At 34.7% G+C, this 22,681-nt stretch overlaps 1 protein-coding gene across 2 annotated transcripts; it reads left to right on the top strand.

Annotated features, from left to right (window-relative positions):
* Positions 1 to 708: 708 nt before the first annotated feature.
* LOC105221353 (adenylate cyclase type 2) lies at positions 709 to 22,087 on the top strand. Of its 2 annotated transcripts, XM_029038630.2 has the most exons (22): positions 709 to 1,246; positions 5,359 to 5,590; positions 8,867 to 9,000; positions 9,082 to 9,279; positions 9,437 to 9,559; positions 9,736 to 9,930; positions 10,175 to 10,402; positions 12,229 to 12,356; positions 16,353 to 16,511; positions 16,957 to 17,089; positions 17,322 to 17,931; positions 18,121 to 18,219; positions 18,467 to 18,585; positions 18,817 to 19,043; positions 19,101 to 19,308; positions 19,393 to 19,715; positions 19,797 to 19,959; positions 20,024 to 20,236; positions 20,297 to 20,401; positions 20,538 to 20,555; positions 21,039 to 21,281; positions 21,892 to 22,087. In XM_029038630.2, the coding sequence occupies exons 2-22, from the start codon at positions 5,440 to 5,442 to the stop codon at positions 22,021 to 22,023; spliced, it is 3,909 nt and encodes a 1,302-aa protein (XP_028894463.2). In that variant the 5' UTR covers positions 709 to 1,246; positions 5,359 to 5,439; the 3' UTR covers positions 22,024 to 22,087. The 2 variants fall into 2 exon arrangements, with proteins under 2 accessions (XP_028894463.2, XP_011196612.2); XM_011198310.3 differs by lacking the exon at positions 20,538 to 20,555 and having other exon boundaries at positions 751 to 1,246.
* The last annotated feature ends 594 nt before the right edge of the window (positions 22,088 to 22,681 follow it).

The following is a 22,681-nucleotide window of genomic DNA, read 5'->3' as shown; positions in this document are numbered from 1 at the left end:
GCTTGTTTATTTTCATTGAAAAAATTTGAAATTAGAAGCGAAAGTTTTAGTTTGTCTTATTAATGTGAGTCCTTCACGATTCGTAATTTTTTTTTTAGTTTTATGCGTACACTAAAATGATCACGCCTATCAAACATACTATTTATACAATTTTCCTAACAGGGCTTCGTTGCTTACGTGACCCTATGGAAATTATGCGGCTTTATCACACTTGATAAAGTTCTTTGCAGATAAAAAGTTAATAATAAACAAATCTACATACATATATACGGAGAAAACCATATTAGCATAAATGAATATACATAGCCGTATTTTCTTGTAATGTTTCCAAATATGATATTCTGACCAGACTTTACACAAATTAAAACTTTCGTTAAACATTACTCATACGCCCCTCTATACTAAGATCTGTTGCTTCATGCAAAAGCACATCGCCTATTTGACCATTTGCTCTGCTACTCATATTTTTACAATATATTGCTTTCAGCAACATATTTCTGCGCATCTATTATGTTTCAACTGCCTCACACGAAGCAACATTTTGACCGAGCAACATACAATACAAAGAATTACTCAATAACACCTATAAAAAAATAAATATGTTCTACGACAAGAGAAAAAAACCATAATGGTAAGGTCAATAAGAAGTTGGCAACACGTGTATTTATGTTTATGAATTTATCACCTTTGCATATATATAAATATGTAAGTATGTATATGTAGAGAATTGCATATGTACGTACATATATCTAAATACCGATATGTCAATATACATGCCACACTAGTAGTCAGTAGCAACGGTTTTCGGGGTGACGACTGTGAAACGCGCGCGCATGATTTTTTTGTAACTGTGTGCGTGCAACTACATATTGTACACATGCATGTGTATTATTGCTTGTGAGATTCTATTCAATTGTTGTGCTGGGTGGGAAAAGTAAAGCCGGCGCGTAGTGAGTACAAAACAGTTTGGCCGGTGACGTCCTCCGGTGCAGAGCAATGCTACTAGTGTTACTTTCAGGCGGTCGTTGACTGCCCGCGAAAAACCAGTCGGAAAATTTTCGGTTGAATTGTGACGACTAAATAAAAACGAATTGGTATATACATATATTCAATGCATTTTCACGCATCGACGCGACGTTACGCGAATGTGAACTTGAAGGTTGCTGAATCTTAATAATATTGACAACGCGTGTGCTTATGTTTTTGCCACAAGTTTAAATTGTTTTTAGTGAAAAAATATTTTTCGGTGAGTTAGTTTCATATGTACATATTCGAAACATTTATCTACGTTTACACTAAAAATGTAGATATATTGCTTTTGATATAAACGATTTAAAAGAAGGTATGGTGACGAAATAAAAAGGATGAACGGCACATAATTGGCAATACATCGTCGTGCTCATCCGCCAACAGGTCAGCGAATATAGTTCGAAAGTGTGACAAACCAATTAGAGTTTAACTTTTGTTGCGTGTTATTTGTATTCAAAAGTTTAGCTACAGCAACGGTGACGTAGGCGTTACCGCCGACTCTGGCACTGATGATAACTACAACCGTGTTGATTGCGATGTATGCGCGCACATTCGCTAATGGATACGCTTAAATTATAACTAATAACAACACCTAATAAGAACTGTTTGCAAACAAGCCTACTAAATTTACGTATGTGAATAAATATGCCTTAGACAAAAAGACGAGAGATTTCACAAAAGAACTTTTAGATAAATAACAACGAGAATGAAATGGAATGTATGCCTTTTTAATAAAATTAAAGTGGTTGAGCTAATATTTTAAGATTAACAAATGCTATATTCAAGTGTTCATAAGTATATATTCGTGGCACCAGTATGTGTGTGCATGTGTTACACTCACGATAGCAGATTATATGCCCTGTTGTTAATGGAAGGCTATTCTCAATAGATGTGCTGTATTTTTAGACTGTCGCTTATATATATTTTTTTTAATCATTTATTAATGCAGCAAAATTTTCAGTTGTTTTGAGGCAATAAAATTCGTTGACACTTCTGTGTTAGATACATATAAGTATATCTATGTGGGTGTTTCCACTTATGTGTGCGTGCTTATTTTTTGTTATATTTAATCTTCATAAAAATGTGACAATGGCACACCCAATTTTAATATATAAAACATCATTTACCTAGCATCCAGCTTTTATTTTTTAATGTGACGATTATAACCACAACCTTTACTTGTTTCACATTATTTACATATACACGCACTTATGTATGTACATGCCGTAGGAAATAATTACTTAGTTAATTTTCAAAATAAATAAGATAATACATTTAATCGGTGAAAACCGTTTAAGTGGACACGATTAAGATAGAATTTAAGCAATTTTTTTATATGTATATGTTGAAATTTTTTATTCGACATTTTTAACCTTTTACAAATTGTTTGTTGTTTACATCCACTATTTGTCTTTTAAATAATAAAATACATATTAACTACAATCAAAGTATCTCATAGTAAATTTGTTCAACAAGAAATCGTTTGCAAATGATTAAAATAAATATTTTCGTAAAGAATATTTATATATGTTTAAAAAACGAATCGACTGAAAATGCTGAAGAGTTGAGAACACAAATTGTTCTTTATTGTAATTAAACCTTTCTCCCAGGTATCCAAATGTTGTCATGATTCCTATTAGTATATGAATATTCCTAAGACGCTCATTGCTCGCTTTGCATGGTATATATGTATGTATGCATATAGAACCAATATACACATATTAGTACTTATGCATTTTATCACTAAATCTGTTTATTCTATGCATTCAAATTTTCACGCTTCTGCTTGGCGTTTTCTCTCATGATCTGGGAAGAACTTTTCAACTTCCACTTGATGAGATCTCTTTCACTCAAAACATTCAGATCACTTTGCGTCATATTAGTGATCCAAAAAGACGAAAATCGAATACATATGTACGTTAGGATTACGAATAATGACTCAAATGTGAGCAAACACAACAAATAACAAGAAAAAATATTACAAAAAATTCCTTATACAGCTTTTGTGAACTTTTACTAAAAATGCATTTTTTAATAATGAGTCTGGAAAAATTTTCCGTAACTGTTTATATTTTTTCTACAGCAGTTTTTTGGACGTTTTTTACCTTCTCTAAAACCACAAAAGCGAGTCACGACAAAGTTAAATGTTTATATTTTTAAATATGTTTTCTACAGCAGTCTTTTGGACGTTTTTTACATACAAGTCGGGCTCATGAAATGGCAATAGCGTTTAGAAGTCAAAGTTCATACAAAGTTCCTTCCATAATTCGAACTTTTCGACCAAGGCATAATACAAAATTTAAAGTTTTAATATCGAGGTAGAATTTTAAAATGTACACCTACATACAAATGTACGTATTCATTCGTATTCGTAATCAGCGTCCCCGAATAACTCGAATCCGATGAATTTTGATCAATCAAAAATTGCGTATACGCCGTGTATGCCAATATTGATGATTTTCGAAAATTTCTATATATATATACATATGTATCTCAGTTCAGACAATCCTCACTACGTATTTAATAATATCTTTTTATTTATTAATTTTGAATGCATATTTTGATGAATATCGATACATACATATGATATACATTTATGACAATTGTTTGAATTCAGTGCAACTTACGGTCTTAAAATTTACATTTTATGGATTTCCATAACTTTGTCGGTAAAATTTCGGCATGACTCGCTTATGTGGTTTAGGAGTATGTAAAAAACGTCCAAAAGACTGCTGTAGAAAAAATATAAACAGTTACTGAAATTTTTTCCAGGCTCATAATTAAAAAATGAATTTTTAGTAAAAGTTCACCAAAGCTGTATAAGGCTATTGCCATTTCAAGAGTCCGACTTATGAAAATCTCCGAGTTATGGAAGGAAATGTGTATGAAATTTGACTTCTATTGTCAATTCAAGAGTTCGACTTATGGAGAACTTCGAGTTATAGAAGTTATGAAAGTAAATGTGTATGAAATTTAACTTCTATTGGCAATTTTAGAGTTCGGGTTATGGAGATCTTCGAGTTATAGAAGTTCCAGTTATGGAATTTCAACAGAATTTATAATTAAATGTATTAAAAAATTCTCATTCCTCATAGTATTTGTTTTTAAATTGATTTTTAACACCCTGTACATGCATATTGTTACATACAGTATCCGACCAAATTATGGATACCGCACTACATTTTTTACTATTATTTGAATGTTTCTTCCAAGAGTTCAACAAAAAAACAAAAAAAAAATTGCACATACTATTGGTAGATACTATATGCTACCAAATAATAATGGTATGATATTTACCGTTAGCTTTTGTTTCGCTTGCAAGTTTCTTTTAGTTAAATGACAAATTAGCATTAATAGTCTATGACTTGTTAAAATTGATTGGTCAGGATCATTTAATGGGGCAATGGTAAGAGAAAATCACAGAAACATACTCCAGGAGCAGGACCACAATCGAAAAAGTGGTAAAAAATAAATAGGAAAATAGCGCGCCAAGATCAGGCCGCCCAAAGGGCAACCACAGCTCGCGAAGAGACCAAAATAATCATAGAAATGAAGAAAGACCCCACAGTTTCAGCCCAAAAAATCCAAGAAGATTGTTATTCCCACACCTACAAGATTAAAAAGCCTTTCATCCATACCTTGGTCGATTTTATTATTTGTCTTTTTGAGACGATCGCGTGTTTTGCAACAAACAGTTCAAATGTACAATATTTAAAATAAATTGTTTTAATATAATATACCCATAAGCAAAATAGAAAAACAATCAAAGCGATAAATTTCACTGCTTATACGATACTTTTGTCGGACATACTTTTGTCGGTATACATACTTTTGTCCTACACTGTATATGTTTTTAAATTTCCTTCGTAAAAATTTAAATATGTCGAAATGTCAAACTTTGTAAGAAAGGACAATACTCAGAAAACTAGATTAAAATCAAAATCGATTGTTAAATTTATGATGGCATATTAAACTGAATAATAAAAAGTGTACAAGCCCATATTTATGTATATACAGATCCATATAAGCGCATTTTTTAAGTGTTTGCGTTTTGTATAATCAGCAAAATTGTTATGCTGGACCTCAATTTATTCATCTATTCATTTTATGCATTGACTCATGCAAATTGATTACAATTATCTCACGTTAAAGGCTACACAACATAAAGACAAGACTATTTCAAGTAAAAAATACTCAAGTAAATAATCTCATATTATCCCATATTAGGGAGCATAATAATAAAAGCAGTTTTACATTAACCAAAGTTTTAATATTTAAATAATTTTCCTTTAAATTTTTATAACAGCTGTTTCATTATACTATTTTTAGATCGGATAGTTAACATATTAATAAAACAAAAATATTTTACAACTTGTAAAACGAGTCCAATGAGTCTCATTACTTCACGAAATGGCTACACTCGAAGCGGAGAATGTAAAAAATGAAAATGACACCAGTTTCGGTGGTAAACGTGTAAATATTTCTAAAACGCCATCTCTGGCATCCTCACGTGCACCAAACAAGGCGCGACTAATGCCAGATGGAGAAGATGGCACAACTGGTAAGTAAAAATCACAATGGTCAATCAATTGGCAGCGGAGATGAAAATTCAAACCATTTACATTTATTGTACACATATTCAAATGTTTAATATATGTATGTATGTAGATTATGTTTTTAAAAACAAGCTAAATTAGTGTGTAACCCAACATTTTATACTCTCGCTATTTTAACACCTGAAAGGAATTGAAATACGCACAGTTGTACTCAAAAAAGCCAACTCGTTTTTAGATAGAATTATGAATAGATTACAATAAACCAAATGTGTAAGGGATTTCCTCAATTTATGGCATCAAACTACTTTATATCTCAAACAGCAGAATGGAATATCAGAATTGTTTATATTTTAAGGGTCCAGTTGAAGTTAGCTCTAATATTTATTTTGAGTCAGTTTTGGCTACATTTTATACAATAGGTTCATGTAAGATGAAGGTAATTTGCACTTGAGGAAGTTGGTCTATAAATTACCCTGAATGTATATACTATATATAATATTTTTCATAATTCTGAATATTTCTTTGCCGAATATAACGGTTAATGTGTGAGATATCCGAATAAAATTTAGTATATACCTACAATTATTCGCGAGTCTATATTTTCTTAGTTTCAAAATATGAAACCAGTCTAGAACTTATGATAAGGTACCCTAAATAATGACTTTCGCTTTTCCAATTCATGAAAAATTTTATTTTCATCATACATTTTGAATTTTCCAAAACTATGCAAGCTCATTTTCATATATTGGTATAACTTTATATAAGGTATAACTATATCTAATATTTGGGAGATTTCCCGATTTTTCCGGTTAAAAATTAGCCTCAGGCACTGAAGTCCGATACATAAACCAAACAAACATACAAAAATCAATTAGGAAATCATGTGAATCGATTCTGATTGAAATATTGAAAGTTTATAGTTATTGTATCTGTGGACGAACGGAAGAACAAACAACCACTAAGCGAACAAACTCTATGCTACCTGTTGCTACAATTCAATTCTTACTTATAAATATATACATACATATGTATGTTTGTATATTCAGCCTATTATCCTCGCATATCCAATAATAATCTAGAAATGAGTTAGTGTCGTCATTCGGCATTTTTTATTTCTATATGTACAATATTTTATCTTCATCTAGATTAGAAAGAAATAAATGAACTCTCTGCAATCGTAGTGCATATTATTTATCTCAACAGCATGTTAATTTAATTCAAAATATATATGTATAAAGCAAAGTAGAATATATAAAATGAATTTCAAGCAAAAACTTACTTATTCGGAAAATTGTTTTAACCTTTAAATCAAATTAGTATATCCAGCAACCTCTTACCAACCTGCCTATCTACAGATATTTTCTAGGTCCCCTAAGCACTTACAAACATAATTCAATTAACTTTTTAATTTGGTTTTTAAAGCTCTTATCTAAAACAACACTGGTTGCGCCTAACAAGAGGCAATTTAAACCTTACAATTGACAAGCCAGCTAAAATTAAGAAAATATGAAGAGAATGCATGGCAAAGGATAAAGTTTTTTTACAATTGACAAGCCAGCTAAAATTAAGAAAATATGAAGAGAATGCATGGCAAAGGATAAAGTTTTTTTTACGTTTTGTGGTATTTTCTTACTTTAGGCTAGGATAGAGCAAAATTTTACTTATATGATGTGGGCAAGAAAATAATGAATTGATATTAGTAAAGTTGCATCTTTGCTCGAAATCTCGATAGGTAGATAAACTGACATAATTAAATTATTGATATCTGATTTATACTTACTGTCACCTTACATTGTGATTAAATTTCAAATTTAGTATGGTTGTTTGTATGTATCATACATATTTGTGAGTAGTAAGACGCGTGAAATATTTGGAAATTTTTGCAACATTTTCTTAAACAACCATTGGAGTTAGTTTCCTTACTACATTTAGCTCATGTTCGACATATTTATATAAATATATAATTAAGTATATGAGGATAATATTAGGGGTAGTATTTATCCGATTTTATTAACTTTTGGCACTAGGCACATTATTATCAGGAAAAGATTCCTTTTGAGTTTTATTAAAATGTCTTTGAGATTTACCGACATATTCTCTAAAAATTCAGCTCTAGGCATTGAAGTCCTTATGTTCGGTATCTGGAGCCTTGAGTAGTTATTATCCGATTTCAACCTTTCTAAACGATCGTTTCATTTCAATATCTTGGTTGGTGATTGATTTATAAATTGTATAGTGAACGATCAGATGGAATTCACCGATTCCACCCTTTTTGAATCTTAATATTATGTTATTAAGAAATTGTTAAATTGGCAAATTTTGTTGAAATTGGTCGAATAGTTCCTGCGGTAGGGGTTCTGGCCCTTTTATACAAATTTGAGTGCAGCTCTTCTGTACCATCATTTCATAAAATCTATAATAAAACAATAAAGATATATAAACCAAACTTTCTGCGACGGTTCCCTTACGTACCCCACCATACACCATGAAAATAGTTGAAATCGGATAATAACCATGCCCACCTCCTATACAAAGTTAGGTTGATTACTAAAAGCGCATTGACTCCTTTACGAAAAACGTCAGAAACACTAAATTTTACAGAAGAAAGAAGCTGCACTCAGATTTTTTTTTTTTTTTTCAAAATGAAAAATGGACGTACCATCGCCCACTTATGGGTCAAAAACCATATCTCAGGAAATACTCGACAGATTTCAATGAAATTCGGTAGATAATATTTTCTTGATACCCTGACGATGATTTCTTGACACGCTCAGTTTTGAATTCCATCTCACTCTTTCACTTTATAATAAATACATAAGGAACCAATGAAGATAGCGGAATAAAACTTTACACAAATACTGTATATGATCTGTGGCATCACTTGTGAAAAAATTGTCGAAATCGGACAATAACTTTTCAATGCCCCAGATATCGAATATGAAGAACTCAGTGAATTATGGTAATTTTCCACCGAAAATATCGGTAAATCTCTCAGATATCTCAATTTAATTCAGGGGAAATCTTTTTCTTCTAATAGTGTGGCTCTGTACCAGAAGTGATTAAAATCCTGTCATAACTTCCCCTAACTCTCATATACCTAATTATAGGATTTTCAAAAATACGATGAGCTTAACAGCTTATAAATCGGTTAATATGTGAAATATCTTAGCCAAATTAATTGAGCATATAATTTTATATATAGTGTATGTTTGTGATGGTGTGTTTATATTTTAAACTACTCAATTTTAACATTGTTTTCTGTATTTACTGTATTTTATTAGCCGAAAATATTCATTTGGACGATTTATACACACGATATCGCCAACGACTTCGTAAGTCTCTTTTTACGTCTGGCCTACTAATATCGCTGGTCGCATGTATTGTCTCCATAATTATTGGTATCATATATGAACAAGTGAGTTCTTCATACAAAATATAACTTTCACTACAAAACTTTAATATATAAAGTGTATACCCATTAACTTTAATTTTTCAGAGCTTAACACAGTTATGTTTACTCTCTCTGGCTGCCACAATATCAGCAGGAATATTGACAGCGCTACAATTCTCAGCTGTGCTTAGCTCACCGGCGGCTGCATTGGCATTTGCCATTCTTACAACTTTCTCGCTAGGGACAATAGCTGCGATTACAGGAGAAACATTGGCACCAATACCATTATTTGCCGTGTTTCTAGTAAGTTTCCAAAATCATGGCAGAGTTTTATAAAATTCATTTTTATATGGACATTTATTTCTTCGAAATTATCCAATACGAGTATAACCAAAACATTTATTAATCATTTTTAATGATTATAAATAGCACATTTAACACAAAATATTTAAATTTGCAGGGTATACATACAATGCTGCCAATCTCCTGGCCAGTTTCTATGGTGTTGGCGCTTTTCATGACGGCGATTCATATCATATATCGCATTGTGACCAGCAAGGATTATGCACCCAACTTGCCCCTCGTAAGAAATACTATTTTCACTAATTTTCAAAACCATTTTTGCTAATCATGTTTTTATAGGAAATGTGTCATTAAGTTTTTAATAGATAGTTCATTTGTAAATCCAAAATCATATCTACAAGAAATGCCATAGATACATATATTAATTACAACTATCTTTTAAAATGTCCATTGTAGTTATTTGGAGAAGTGATCATATTAGCTTCGGCATCCATTTCCGGTCTCTATTATCGCATAATGTCAGATGCGGCACACAATCGAACTGTGGATGGCACACGCACAGGCATAGAACAACGCGTAAAACTAGAGTGTGAACGAGAACAACAAGAGCAACTCCTGCTTAGCGTTATACCAGCTTACATAGCGGCAGAAGTAAGTATAAGAATATACATATGTATGTTTTCTTATATGCATAGATATCTATTACTTACAAATTGACATCCTGTATGTACATACATACATACTATTTATTATAATAGAATAAAACTTTGGAATCAGTGACCAATCCAATGAGCAAAATTGAAAATTTTGCCATAACTAAATTGATTCAGCGACATCTTTTAAAGATTATAAATGTTCCATTGTAATTTATGGATCATAAATATCTCACTTGTAGGTAAAGCGTAGTATAATGCTGAAAATGGCGGATGCCTGTCAACGCGCCGGAGGGCAAGCTACCTCATCTGCTACTCGTTTTCATGAATTGCACGTGCAGCGTCACAACAATGTATCAATTTTGTATGCAGATATTGTAAACTTTACTCCATTGTCAGAACAGCTTTCTGCCAGCGATTTAGTGAAAACTCTTAATGATCTTTTCGGACGCTTCGACCAAATTGCGGGGGTCAGTACCGTGTTTTTTATATTAATATTTATATTTATATTTATTTTACCAATAATTATAAGTTATTATATACATATCTATTGCATATTTTTTTCGAGAGTATGAGTTAAAAAGCAAAATATTTGCATCGAATTTCGAAATTAGGCTTATTGAAAAACACAATTAGTAAATACAACGAATATGGATATAATTTACCATTCCCTACTTTTCAAATGGTGTATAACATGTTTCGGTCACGCTAATCTATAAGAAACTATAAGGCTTTGTTAACAAAATAAATTGAGGTCCTAATGTTCGGTATCCAGGGTCTTGAAATGGTATAGTTCGAATACGATTTTTATATGGGCCACCAATAATGCAGTATTTGTGCACAATTTTATTTCGATATCTTCATTGGACGTTGATTTATATAAATATTGCGAAGTGAACGAATCAGATAGAATTCAAATTTTATTATGTGATAAGCTGGCGTGGTCATGGATGTCTTTCAATTATATTAGTTCTGCCGGCGTTTTTATTGGTGGGTTAACGAACTTTAAGAAGTTTTCTATATAACGTATGGGGAGTAGACGTCATTAATATCCGATTCAATCCATTTTTATACTGCACTAATTAAAAATGTCGACAGTAAGTTTGGTTTAAATAACTTTAGCAGTTTGCGAGATATGTATGTTTGTACAAAAAAACCCATTCGAAGGCAAATATTTCGATATTGGAGCTTAAGTTCGGAAAAAGGAGAAATTACATTTTACCTTATGGCTCAATCTCCCGAAAGAAATAGCCAAAAAAAACTATTTTTGCCATATAGTGTTATTACGGCAGTAGAATGCGAAACTATTAAAAATTGGTAAACAGAAAATTCTTTTTTTATATTTTCTTTTAAAAATAACTGGAATTTGTTGATTTTGACTTACAAAATTTATTGAGACATACAAACTAGGGCTCTTAAAATTATTCGATTAACTTGAAAACCGATTATTCGAATATCCGGTTTGTAACCGTTCGTACGAATATTAACCGGTTAGCACTATTCGGTTAGTCGCAATGTTACGACTATTCGAATAATCGTTCTACTACGGTTATTCGAATAGTTATACTGTCACTATTCGAATAAATGAAAAAACAGCGATTTTTGCTAAGGCCAAAACTAGATATATGTCCGTATTTTCCAGATATATACAATGTGCGGTATAAATCGGTTGAGAAGTGTTCGGGCAGAAGGGCACGAGCAAAACCGACCACTGACCGACCCAAAAAAACCGGTTCTTCACAGAAAACCGACTACCCACTCGTCGAAGTTTTGCCCCAAAGCCCCACCCACCGACCGCCCACACTGCCACGAGTGTGTCCAAAAAAAACCGGTTCCAAAAAGTAACCGGTTACTGCAGTACTAGGCATATGCCGCAAAAAAAAAGTGGGTAGGGGTATAGAATAGCGAACTCAAGAAACATACCACGCAGTGGTATTTTCAGTCATATTTTAATTTTGCAGGTGAAACAACAACAGTGTTGGTATGACAGTCATAAAAAATAGCGAGTTTTTTGTTAGTTTTAATGTTTCACTTTTTTCAATAAAAATAAGAAAATTAATGAACTTACACTATTCGAATAGTCGACAACGAACGGTTAACCGAATAGTCGAAAATGAGCGGTTAATCGAATAGTCGATGACTGACGACTATCCGAATAGTGCAAACCGAATATTATTATTCGAATAATGCCCTATTCGGTTAATTCGGTTAGTCGATTAGACGAATACCAAGAGCTCTAATACAAACGTACACAATATAGTTTGCATCGTTACATTGTTACATTGTTCATTCGTAGGAGAATCAGTGTCTACGTATTAAAATTCTCGGTGACTGTTACTACTGTGTATCTGGACTGCCCATATCAAGGCCGCAACATGCTGCAAATTGTGTAAACATGGGTTTACAAATGATCGATGCCATAAGGTGAGTGTGCGATGCTTTTTATTTGTTCGATGTGTGCTCATCCAAACGTACTACGTATCGTTGTTTAAAGTACAATGGGAATAAAACCAAATATCAAAAGATATAACAAAATCGATAGTAATTTTAAAAATTTTAAAATATATATTAATCTTTCATTTTACATAGCAATACTTTATTTTTAACAAGTGAATTTAGCACAGTTTCAGTGAATCCTGCTATTTTCACACCTGTGTACATATGTATGTATGTATACACTTGTATAAATTACATGTATGTACACTTAAACACAACTTTTGATACACTGTTTGCAAAGGCGTTTGCTGTTTTTCTATTAGAGTACATATAACTATAGGTCCTTTTTGCTGCAATGTTCATCATTCTTGTTATATATTTCCGTACGAATATATAACTAATGTATGTATATATGGGGGGATGGGGTCATATGTAGAAGTTCACGCAAGTGAGGAAAGTTTCTGATTGCCATTCACTTGGGAGTGGCCAGGAACGATTCTTTTGCATATGACTCAAGCAGCTCACGACTTCCGGTTTTAGACCAAGTATCCCCTGGGTAGCTAACAGACATCCGTTTGGAGGCGAGCTAAAGTGAGAAGGCGAAGCCCGCTTGTGCGGTTGTGCGTAGGGCTTGGGACCCACCACATAAAAAAATCTCCCCAATGAAAACAAACACCGAGCCTCGGATGAGAAACCCCCCTTTTGATGACGACCCCTGCAAACGTACTAAGGACCATGATTTGAGGGCATGCACCTGGAATGTCCGGACTCTTAATTGGGAAGGTGCCTCTGCCCAGCTGGTTGATGTCCTCATACAACTAAAGGCTGACATCACCGCCGTCCAAGAAGTGCGATGGACGGGACAAGGACGGAAGAAGGTGGGTCCTTGTGACATCTACTACAGCGGCCATATAAAGGAGCGCAAATTTGGTGTTGGATTTGTGGTGGGAGAGAGACTCCGTCGCCGAGTCCTGGCATTCACCCCGGTGGATGAACGTCTAGCCACAATCCGCATAAAAGCGAGGTTCTTCAACATATCGCTGATTTGCGCCCACGCCCCAACGGAAGAGAAGGACGATGTGACCAAAGACGCTTTCTATGAGCGCCTAGAACGCACCTATGAGCGCTCCCCCCGCCACGATGTCAAAATCGTGCTTGGCGATTTTAACGCCAGGGTGGGTAAAGAAGGTGTCTTTGGCACAACAGTCGGAAAATTCAGCCTCCATGACGAAACATCGCCAAACGGCCTGAGGCTGATCGACTTCGCTGGGGCCCGAAATATGGTTGTCTGTAGTACCAGATTCCAGCATAAAAAAATTCATCAAGCAACGTGGCTGTCCCCTGATCGAAACACGCGCAACCAAATCGATCACGTTGTGATAGACGGAAGACATGTCTCCAGTGTTTTAGACGTGCGTACGCTCCGAGGACCAAACATTGACTCGGACCATTATCTAGTAGCAGCAAAGATACGCACTCGCCTCTGTGCAGCAAAGAACGCCCGTCAACAAACACAAGGAAGGTTCGCCGTCGAAAAGCTGCAATCACAACCGACAGCCGAACGATTTTCTACTCGACTTGCACTCCTGCTCTCTGAGAGCACTCATCAGCATCTCGATATAAGGGAGCTGTGGAACGGCATCTCAAACTCATTGCATACCGCTGCAGCCGAAACAATTGGTCTACGGCAACGCCAAAAAACCAGTTGGTACGATGAGAATTGTCGTTCCGCAGTGGAGAGAAAACAGACTGCCTACCTCGCAACGTTGCGATCGACCACAACACGTTCGGGGTGGGATAGATATCGAGAACTGAAGAGGGAAGCGAGACGCATTTGCAGACGTAAAAAGAAAGAGGCCGAAATGCGTGAGTATGAAAAGCTTGAAAAGCTGGCCGACATGGGTAATGCTCGAAAATTTTATGAAAAGATGAGGCGATTAACAGAAGGTTTCAAGACCGGAGCATTATCATGTAGGGACCGAGAAGGTAATCTGGTAGCGGATGTCCAGAGCACACTGGGATTATGGAGGGAACACTTCTCCGACCTGCTCAATGGCAGTGAAAGTACAACACCAGGAGATGGCGAACCCGATTCCCCAATCGATGACGATGGAATAGATGTTCCATTACCCGACCATGAGGAAATTCGAATAGCAATTACCCGCTTGAAGAACAACAAAGCGGCGGGGGCCGATGGATTACCGGCCGAGCTATTCAAATACGGCGGCGAAGAACTGATAAGGTGCATGCATCAGCTTCTTTGTAGAATATGGTCGGAAGAAAGCATGCCTGACGATTGGAATCTTAGTGTGCTCTGCCCAATCCATAAGAAAGGAGACCCCACAATCTGCGCCAACTACCGTGGTATAAGTCTCCTCAATATCGCATATAAGGTTTTGTCGAGCGTATTGTGTGAAAGACTAAAGCCCACCGTCAACGAACTGATTGGACCTTATCAGTGTGGCTTTAGACCTGGAAAATCCACAATGGACCAGATATTCACCATGCGCCAAATCTTGGAAAAGACCCGAGAGAAAAGAATCGATACTCACCATCTTTTTATCGATTTTAAAGCTGCCTTCGATAGCACGAAAAGGAGCTGCCTTTATGCCGCGATGTCTGAATTTGGTATCCCTGCAAAACTAATACGGCTATGTAAGCTGACGTTGAGCAACACCAAAAGCTCCGTCAGGATCGGGAAGGACCTCTCCGAGCCGTTCGATACCAAACGAGGCTTCAGACAGGGTGACTCACTATCGTGCGACTTCTTCAATCTATTGCTGGAAAAAATAATACGAGCTGCAGAACTAAATAGAGAGGGTACAATCTTCTACAAGAGTGTACAGCTCCTGGCGTATGCCGATGATATTGATATCATCGGAAGCAACAACCGCGCCGTTTGTTCTGCGTTTTCCAGACTAGATAAAGAAGCGAAGCGTATGGGTCTGGTGGTGAATGAGGACAAGACGAAATATCTCCTGTCATCAAACAAACAGTCGGCGCACTCGCGTCTTGGCTCCCACGTCACTGTTGACAGTCATAACTTTGAAGTTGTAGATAATTTCGTTTATCTGGGAACCAGCATTAACAACACCAACAATGTCAGCCTTGAAATCCAACGCAGAATCACTCTTGCCAACAGGTGCTACTTTGGACTGAGTAGGCAATTGAAAAGTAAAGTCCTCTCTCGACGAACCAAAATCAAACTCTATAAGTCGCTCATTATTCCCGTCCTGATGTATGGCGCTGAAGCGTGGACGATGACAACATCCGATGAGACGACTCTTGGGGTTTTCGAGAGAAAGGTTTTGCGCAAGATTTTTGGTCCTCTAAACATTGGCAACGGCGAATACCGCAGGCGATGGAACGATGAGCTGTACGATTTATACGACGACATTGACATAGTTCAGCGAATAAAAAGACAGCGGCTACGCTGGCTAGGTCATGTTGTACGGATGGAAGAAAACACTCCAGCTCTGAAAGTATTCGATGCAGTACCCGCTGGAGGAAGCCGCGGAAGAGGACGACCTCCACTCCGGTGGAAAGACCAAGTGCAAAGTGACCTGGCTTCACTTGGTGTTTCCAATTGGCGCCAAAAAGCAAAAAGGAGGAATGAGTGGCGCGCTCTGGTGGATTCGGCTATAATCGCTTAAAGCGGTTCCTACGCCAAATATATATATATATATATGCGTATGTGTGGACATTAATATACGTTTATATCCATTATTTGTAAAGGACCTAGGTATATGAGTGCTGTTAATACTGTATTGAACGAATGTGTTAATACTGTATTGAAAGTATAATTAAACGAACCAGACGGATTAATTAAACGAATGGCATTTCTGAAACAGTCATAAGTCTACTTTTCTATTTTAGGAATTGTTAAAAAAAATTAAATAAGTTACGTAATACGTTTGTACATTGAGTGTGGAATTGAAATTGGAGCTACCTGTAATCGCTTATATTATCAATTATTACCACCAGACATGTGCGTGAGGCGACCGGAATTAATGTTGACATGCGAATAGGCATACATACTGGTAATGTGCTTTGTGGTGTCCTTGGCTTACGCAAGTGGCAATTTGATGTTTGGAGTGACGATGTTACACTGGCAAACCATATGGAAAGTGGCGGTGTAGCGGGGTATGTATAATATATGTATAAAAAAATATATACGTATTTTTCGAAAGACAGCAGCTAGAGTGGGCCATCCACAGTCGAATTTGTTCGACAAGCTGCTTGTTGAACAATAATTACATTTGCCCACTGACTAGTAATATTGCTTGCGAACATCATTTGTAAAAAATTTTCAACGTGGAAACATGTAATCGTTTTCACTATAATAAAACGTGTAAATATGTAAGCGTTTTCACAAAAGATGTTCATGTGAACATTGCCATCGAATTTCGAATAAGTTCGCACGAACGCTCTAAACTTCGAACTAATACTACCACCAATGACAAAAACTTTGTAAAACCGTACAAATTCGACTATGGATGGCCTGCTTAAATAAAATTAAACCGACTACCGACTTGGCGTATGAGCAACCTTTTACAATGTAATTTTTACTCAACATTTTTCTTTGCAGACGAGTTCACATAACGAAGCAAACTCTGGAGTTCCTCGGTGACAAATTCGAAGTTGAAGAAGGAAATGGCGCAAGTCGAGACAGTTATTTGGCAGATCATAAAATAGAAACATACCTCATAGTGCCCCCAAAGGTATGGGACAGATCACATTTTAGCTTCTAAGTCATTTAACCGCTTGAAATGAAGACCAAGATGATACACATATGTATACAAATACAAACTAGTTATTTTCACTTTATCATATATATGAACAAACCTAATTGCTCCGTTAATCAATTAATTATTTAATGACATTCACACTGTTAAACACAAGTTATTCATACATTTGTTATTAATGAAATTGTAAATGTTATTTTTATTACAGAAAATTATCTATTCCCATAGTGTCCCACAAGTTATCGAAATTACTACTTCTTCAGAGGCTCAACCAAGTGATTGTGATGTCACAGAACGTCTTTTACCGATTCCTACACCCACTAGTATCTCAAATGTGAACATAGCATTGTCTTGTGGACACAAAACTCCTAATCAAGAAGATACGATTTCTACAGGTGGCATTAGCGGTATTAGTGGCGGAATATTTCCAATAGAGCGTGGAAAACTATCTCCTTCGTCCACAAACAGCCAAGATCCAATCATGACCAAATCTATGTCCATCAAAGAACTATCAGAAGAAGATGAAGATGATGTAATGATACAATTATCTAACCCAGAAGAAGAGAATAAACATAATGGAGCCACAAATATGAGCACGGTCTTAAATGAGGGTCAAACTGTGGAATCTAAGTCATCATTGTCTTTGCCCAATGAATATGTTAATAGTGCAAGTACAAAAAATATTGGCAAATTGGAAGTTGGCGCCAACGCAAATAGCATCGCTTTAACAAACTCAACGGCGCCTTCATCAACGTTAACCAACAGTTTAATGGTTACTGAAGGACCCGAAAAGATACGACGAAAACTTTCTGTACAAGGTAGGAGCAAAAAGAAGAGCAGAAGAACATTATTTTTGTATTATTGTTTGTAAGAAATATTGAAAAGTTAAAAAAATTTGAATACATCAGGTTGATTATAAAACCCAAATATTTTGAATAATTCATTATGAAACCGATTCTTAATATAGATTAATATAGATTATTTTAATGATGCATTGTATTTTACAGGTCTTATCTCTTTTGCGGACAGAAGACGTTCCTCCGGCGCTTTTGCAGATGGTCGCAAATTATCCATACACAGTGGTGAGAGTTTTCGCAGTCATAGCGGTGAGTATTAAAAACATAACCTATAATTGTGTATGTATATATGTATATGTATGAGGGGTTCTAGATCTAATGCAACGTTCTTTTTGTAATTATATATATATCATTTACCAAACCCAAACTCATTTGTGAAGATAATAAAAATTTAATTTTTCAGGAAAAATAAATAAGTTTAGTAACACAAAATTTGTAAACAAATGTATATATTTTTAGATATTATCAAATGCATGATAAGTTTTCCTAATTTCAGGTCATGTTAATCGTAATCGCCCATCATCCAAAATGACTAAATATGTGGAGTGTTGGGGTGCTGATAAACCGTTTGCTAACATTGCAGAATCGAAATTAGTCAAAAACATAGGACTCGCAGTAAGTCAGATTACTTAAATACGTCGTTTCGAAGATGTCAGAACGATACAAAAAATTACTAAAATATCAGCATTTTAGTCCACATTTTTCATTCGCCCAATGTCTTAGCACCATTACTATATAATTTAAATGTTTAGTTCTAAAAGATCTGCCAGCACTTGAATAGCAAAACACTGAAATTTAATTGGATTAGAAATACTGAAATTCCCTTATTTCTTATTTATTTTACAGAGCATTGCTATGATTGAATCCAACCTCTTGCCACCAGAACGTAAATGCTTCAATTTCAATTTCTTTGGACCCCCTACGGAGTTAAAACCGGTTACATTATGGTACCGCAACTCTCCACGGGAGGCAATGTACCGTGCGCAACCAGATACACATTTTCGTTTCGATTTAATTTGCACATTTCTTCTTTACCTCTCTATTACATTAATTCAGCTAATCGCTTTCGAGAAGTTAGTTTCATTGCGTTAAATTAATTGATATAAAAAATAATGAAATCTCTTTTTCAGGAATATTGCTTTAATTGGCTCTCTGGCAGCCAGCTTTATCTCACTCACCCTTTTCCTATACCTCAGCAATATCCAAGTTCCCGAAATCAATGCATCAACAACTGACCGCAACGGACCGGGTCAAGTGGTAGCAAGCAGTCGATATATTCGTCTTGCTATTTTCATTATAGTAAATACACTAATATCAGTGACTGCAGTTTTCAATGTGGTGAGTAATCTCCATATATGCAATTAAAATATATTCACATCTCTTAATGGAAAATTAATAATAACATGAAATTTTTATTTGTAGATAAACTTTGTTAATAATGAGAATTTTGAGTCAATAAATGTAGAAAGTAAAATTAACAACTTATCCATGTCGGTAGTCAATGAGACGTCTGAGCCAGGTGTCACGTATACTAATCTACAGGAGAATGCGTATAATTTAAATCAAATAGAAAATGCACCAATATATCTGTTCTGCTCTGCTATCAGTCTAGCAGCGATATCTGCTTTCTTGCGCTCCGGTTTTATTCTTAAACTAATTACAATGGTTGCGGCACTCATCTGTCAGATAGTTATGCTGAGCTTCAGTGACCTCTATGAAATATATAATCACCTTCAACTCAACTCGTAAGTCGAGAAATTGTTGTGTAAATATATACAACTTAATTAAATAAAAAAAAATTTAATACAAAAATATCTTTGCATTAGTTTGCCTATAGACTTTAAAGGTTTCCTCTTATTGCTATTGGTGGTTGCGGTGCTGCATACTCTCGATCGACAAGGCGAATATGTGGCTCGCACAGACTTTCTGTGGAAAGCAAAATTAAAAGTGGAGCAAGAAGAAGTGGAAACAATGCGAGGCATTAATAAAGTAAGTAAGCTTATTGTGTAGGTTGAACCAAATGCGATCATTAAATATATCATATACGTTTCAGATTCTTTTAGAAAATATTTTGCCCGCTCACGTAGCCACTCATTTCCTTCATCAGGAGCGGTCTACTGAGCTATATCACGAGAGCTATTCTTGTGTAGCTGTGATGTTTGCTTCGATACCAAATTATAAAGAATTTTATGATGAAACTGATGTCAATAAACAGGGACTTGAATGTTTGCGACTACTAAATGAAATTATATGTGATTTTGATAAGGTACATGTATACGCATGTAATGTTTTATCGCTATTTAAATAGCTTCTCTATTATTTACAGTTGCTTCTGAAACCTAAATTTAGTGGCATTGAAAAAATCAAGACTATCGCAAGCACATACATGTGCGCATCTGGTCTACGACCAGGTAAAGAAGATGGTGCTATGGTAAGAAAAAACACTGATTTTAAAATAGTTTGAGGTCACATTTTAAGTTTCATACGTTATTGTCGTTATTGAAACGGATTGCATATTCAGGCTTATTAATAATTGCAATTCTGTTTTTGCCATACATTTTATGCAGCGGATTCGTAATTTTTCCGTAAGTTTCTAGATGCAAATTCTTAATGCATAAAAACTTTTCTATAAATGTTACCATCGTATTTTACGTGCGAATGTGAGATAAGAACTAATTTTTTACTTTAAATTATAAAGTTTTCTACCAATATATAAATTTAAAAAAAGTATAGATTTAGTACCGACAATTGCCAATTTACTTCTCAGAATATTGTAAAAAATAAGTTAGAAAACTACTGTAGTATAGTATCAGTACAAAACTAGCGTCTGTTTTGAAACTAATCAGAATTTGGGAAAGTACTTAATTTTAATTTTTATTGCACATTGTCGGTTTTTAAAGAAGTATAGACCAAATAGGATGCAACTTAGAAAACAGATATTTATGGCCCGCTATATATATATATATATATATATATTATTCTACATTTTGCATTGTTACGTTTCCTTTTATTTTGTTTGAAAAACAATGCTTTCAATTCACACCCGATCTCAACATCTGCTTTGGTAGGATGAGAAGCACACTGAAGAGCACAACGTCACCATTCTAGTGGAATTTGCGATTGCGTTAATGTCAATATTGGATTCAATTAATCGAGAATCATTTCAAAGATTTCGACTACGCATTGGGCTAAACCATGGACCGGTAATTGCAGGAGTTATCGGTGCCCAAAAGCCTCAATATGACATCTGGAGCAATACAGTGAATGTGGCCTCACGCATGGACTCCTGTGGCGTAATGGGGAGACTTCAGGTAATAAGTGGTAGTGTATTCGGCACGATTTAGTTACTTAATTAGCCCAACATAAACATTTAAAAATTTTAAAAAATATTGATATCTCGCTCCGTTTACGAGACATCGCGCGTTGAAGTTATGTGTTAACAGCAGCCATTGCGCGTACTTATGCATTGATGCATGTGTTATATAATTGATTCACAAGTTCTTTCGCGTAGAATTACTTATCGAGCCAACACCGGGGGTTATCAAAAAAGGTGGAAATGGAAAATTCTTTCATGTACAACTAATTCCTGCATTGGCGGCCTTCGGCCGCGCTTCAAAAAAATAACCGCTATAATCCGATATTCATGTCTCGTAAACGGTGCGAGATATGAATTTTTTTTATTTAATAAAAAAATTTTATTTTGGGCTAATTAACATAAAATTTTTGGCGCCACAGTAACTTAAATCTACCCGTATATTCGCTGGTTGTATTATTATGTAAACAAAGGGAAACAAATAGAAACGAAAAACTATAACATCTTTTCTTAAGATAACAATAGCTTGTAAAAATATCCAGAAGTTTTTCCACCTTTAGCTAGTAATATTTATACATTTTCTTTGTTTTCTTGATTTTATTGAACAGACTACCGAGAATACAGCAAAAGTTCTTATGGCAGCTGGCTATGAGTGCGAGTGCCGAGGTCTTACCTATGTCAAAGGGAAAGGCAATCTAGTCACTTATTTTGTCAAGACACAATTCGATGGAAAATTATAAAAAAAAAATCAAACGAGGAAAATTAAAAAGAAATAAAGTAATAAAACATGCTGAAACAGTAAAAGATGCAAATAATATTTTATACAAAATATGAAAGTACTAACTACCAACTAACTTGAATGTTAATAACAGAGTTAAATAAGTTTAACATTTATGAACATTGGTGCAACATAATAGTAAAACTATATATTGTTATACTCTTATCTATGCAATACTCTATCTAAAATGAACCAGATATAGGATTAATACCGCTGGAACATTTATGTCGATACGAAGTAAATAAACAAATAAAGCCTTTGAGACGTGAGGAATACTTTTGATACAAATGAAGTTTTTGTTAGAAACTTCATATTTTAATGAAAAAATTCTTTAAAATTATCTTTAAGAAAGTTTAATTACATTTTCACTTCATTTGAACAAAGATATTTAAATAATAATGTATCCATTTTTTCGCCTATAATGGGAAAATTATAAAATTACTCACATTTTAATTACCATTAAATTTCATATTTTTACAGATCCGATAGTAATCTTTCCTTTCTTATCAATATACTTTTGCGCACAAGAGGCGAAAAACACACAAAGACAGGGATTGCAAAGTCCTTACATTATCTACAAGCTCTATAAGTTTTAGTATAAGTCATTATTTTTAATGAAA

Source organism: Zeugodacus cucurbitae, chromosome 4 (assembly GCF_028554725.1).
Source record: "Zeugodacus cucurbitae isolate PBARC_wt_2022May chromosome 4, idZeuCucr1.2, whole genome shotgun sequence".
NCBI lineage: Eukaryota > Metazoa > Arthropoda > Insecta > Diptera > Tephritidae > Zeugodacus > Zeugodacus cucurbitae.
Note: the sequence above shows the minus strand (reverse complement) of the source record. Positions and strands in the feature narration are given on the sequence as shown.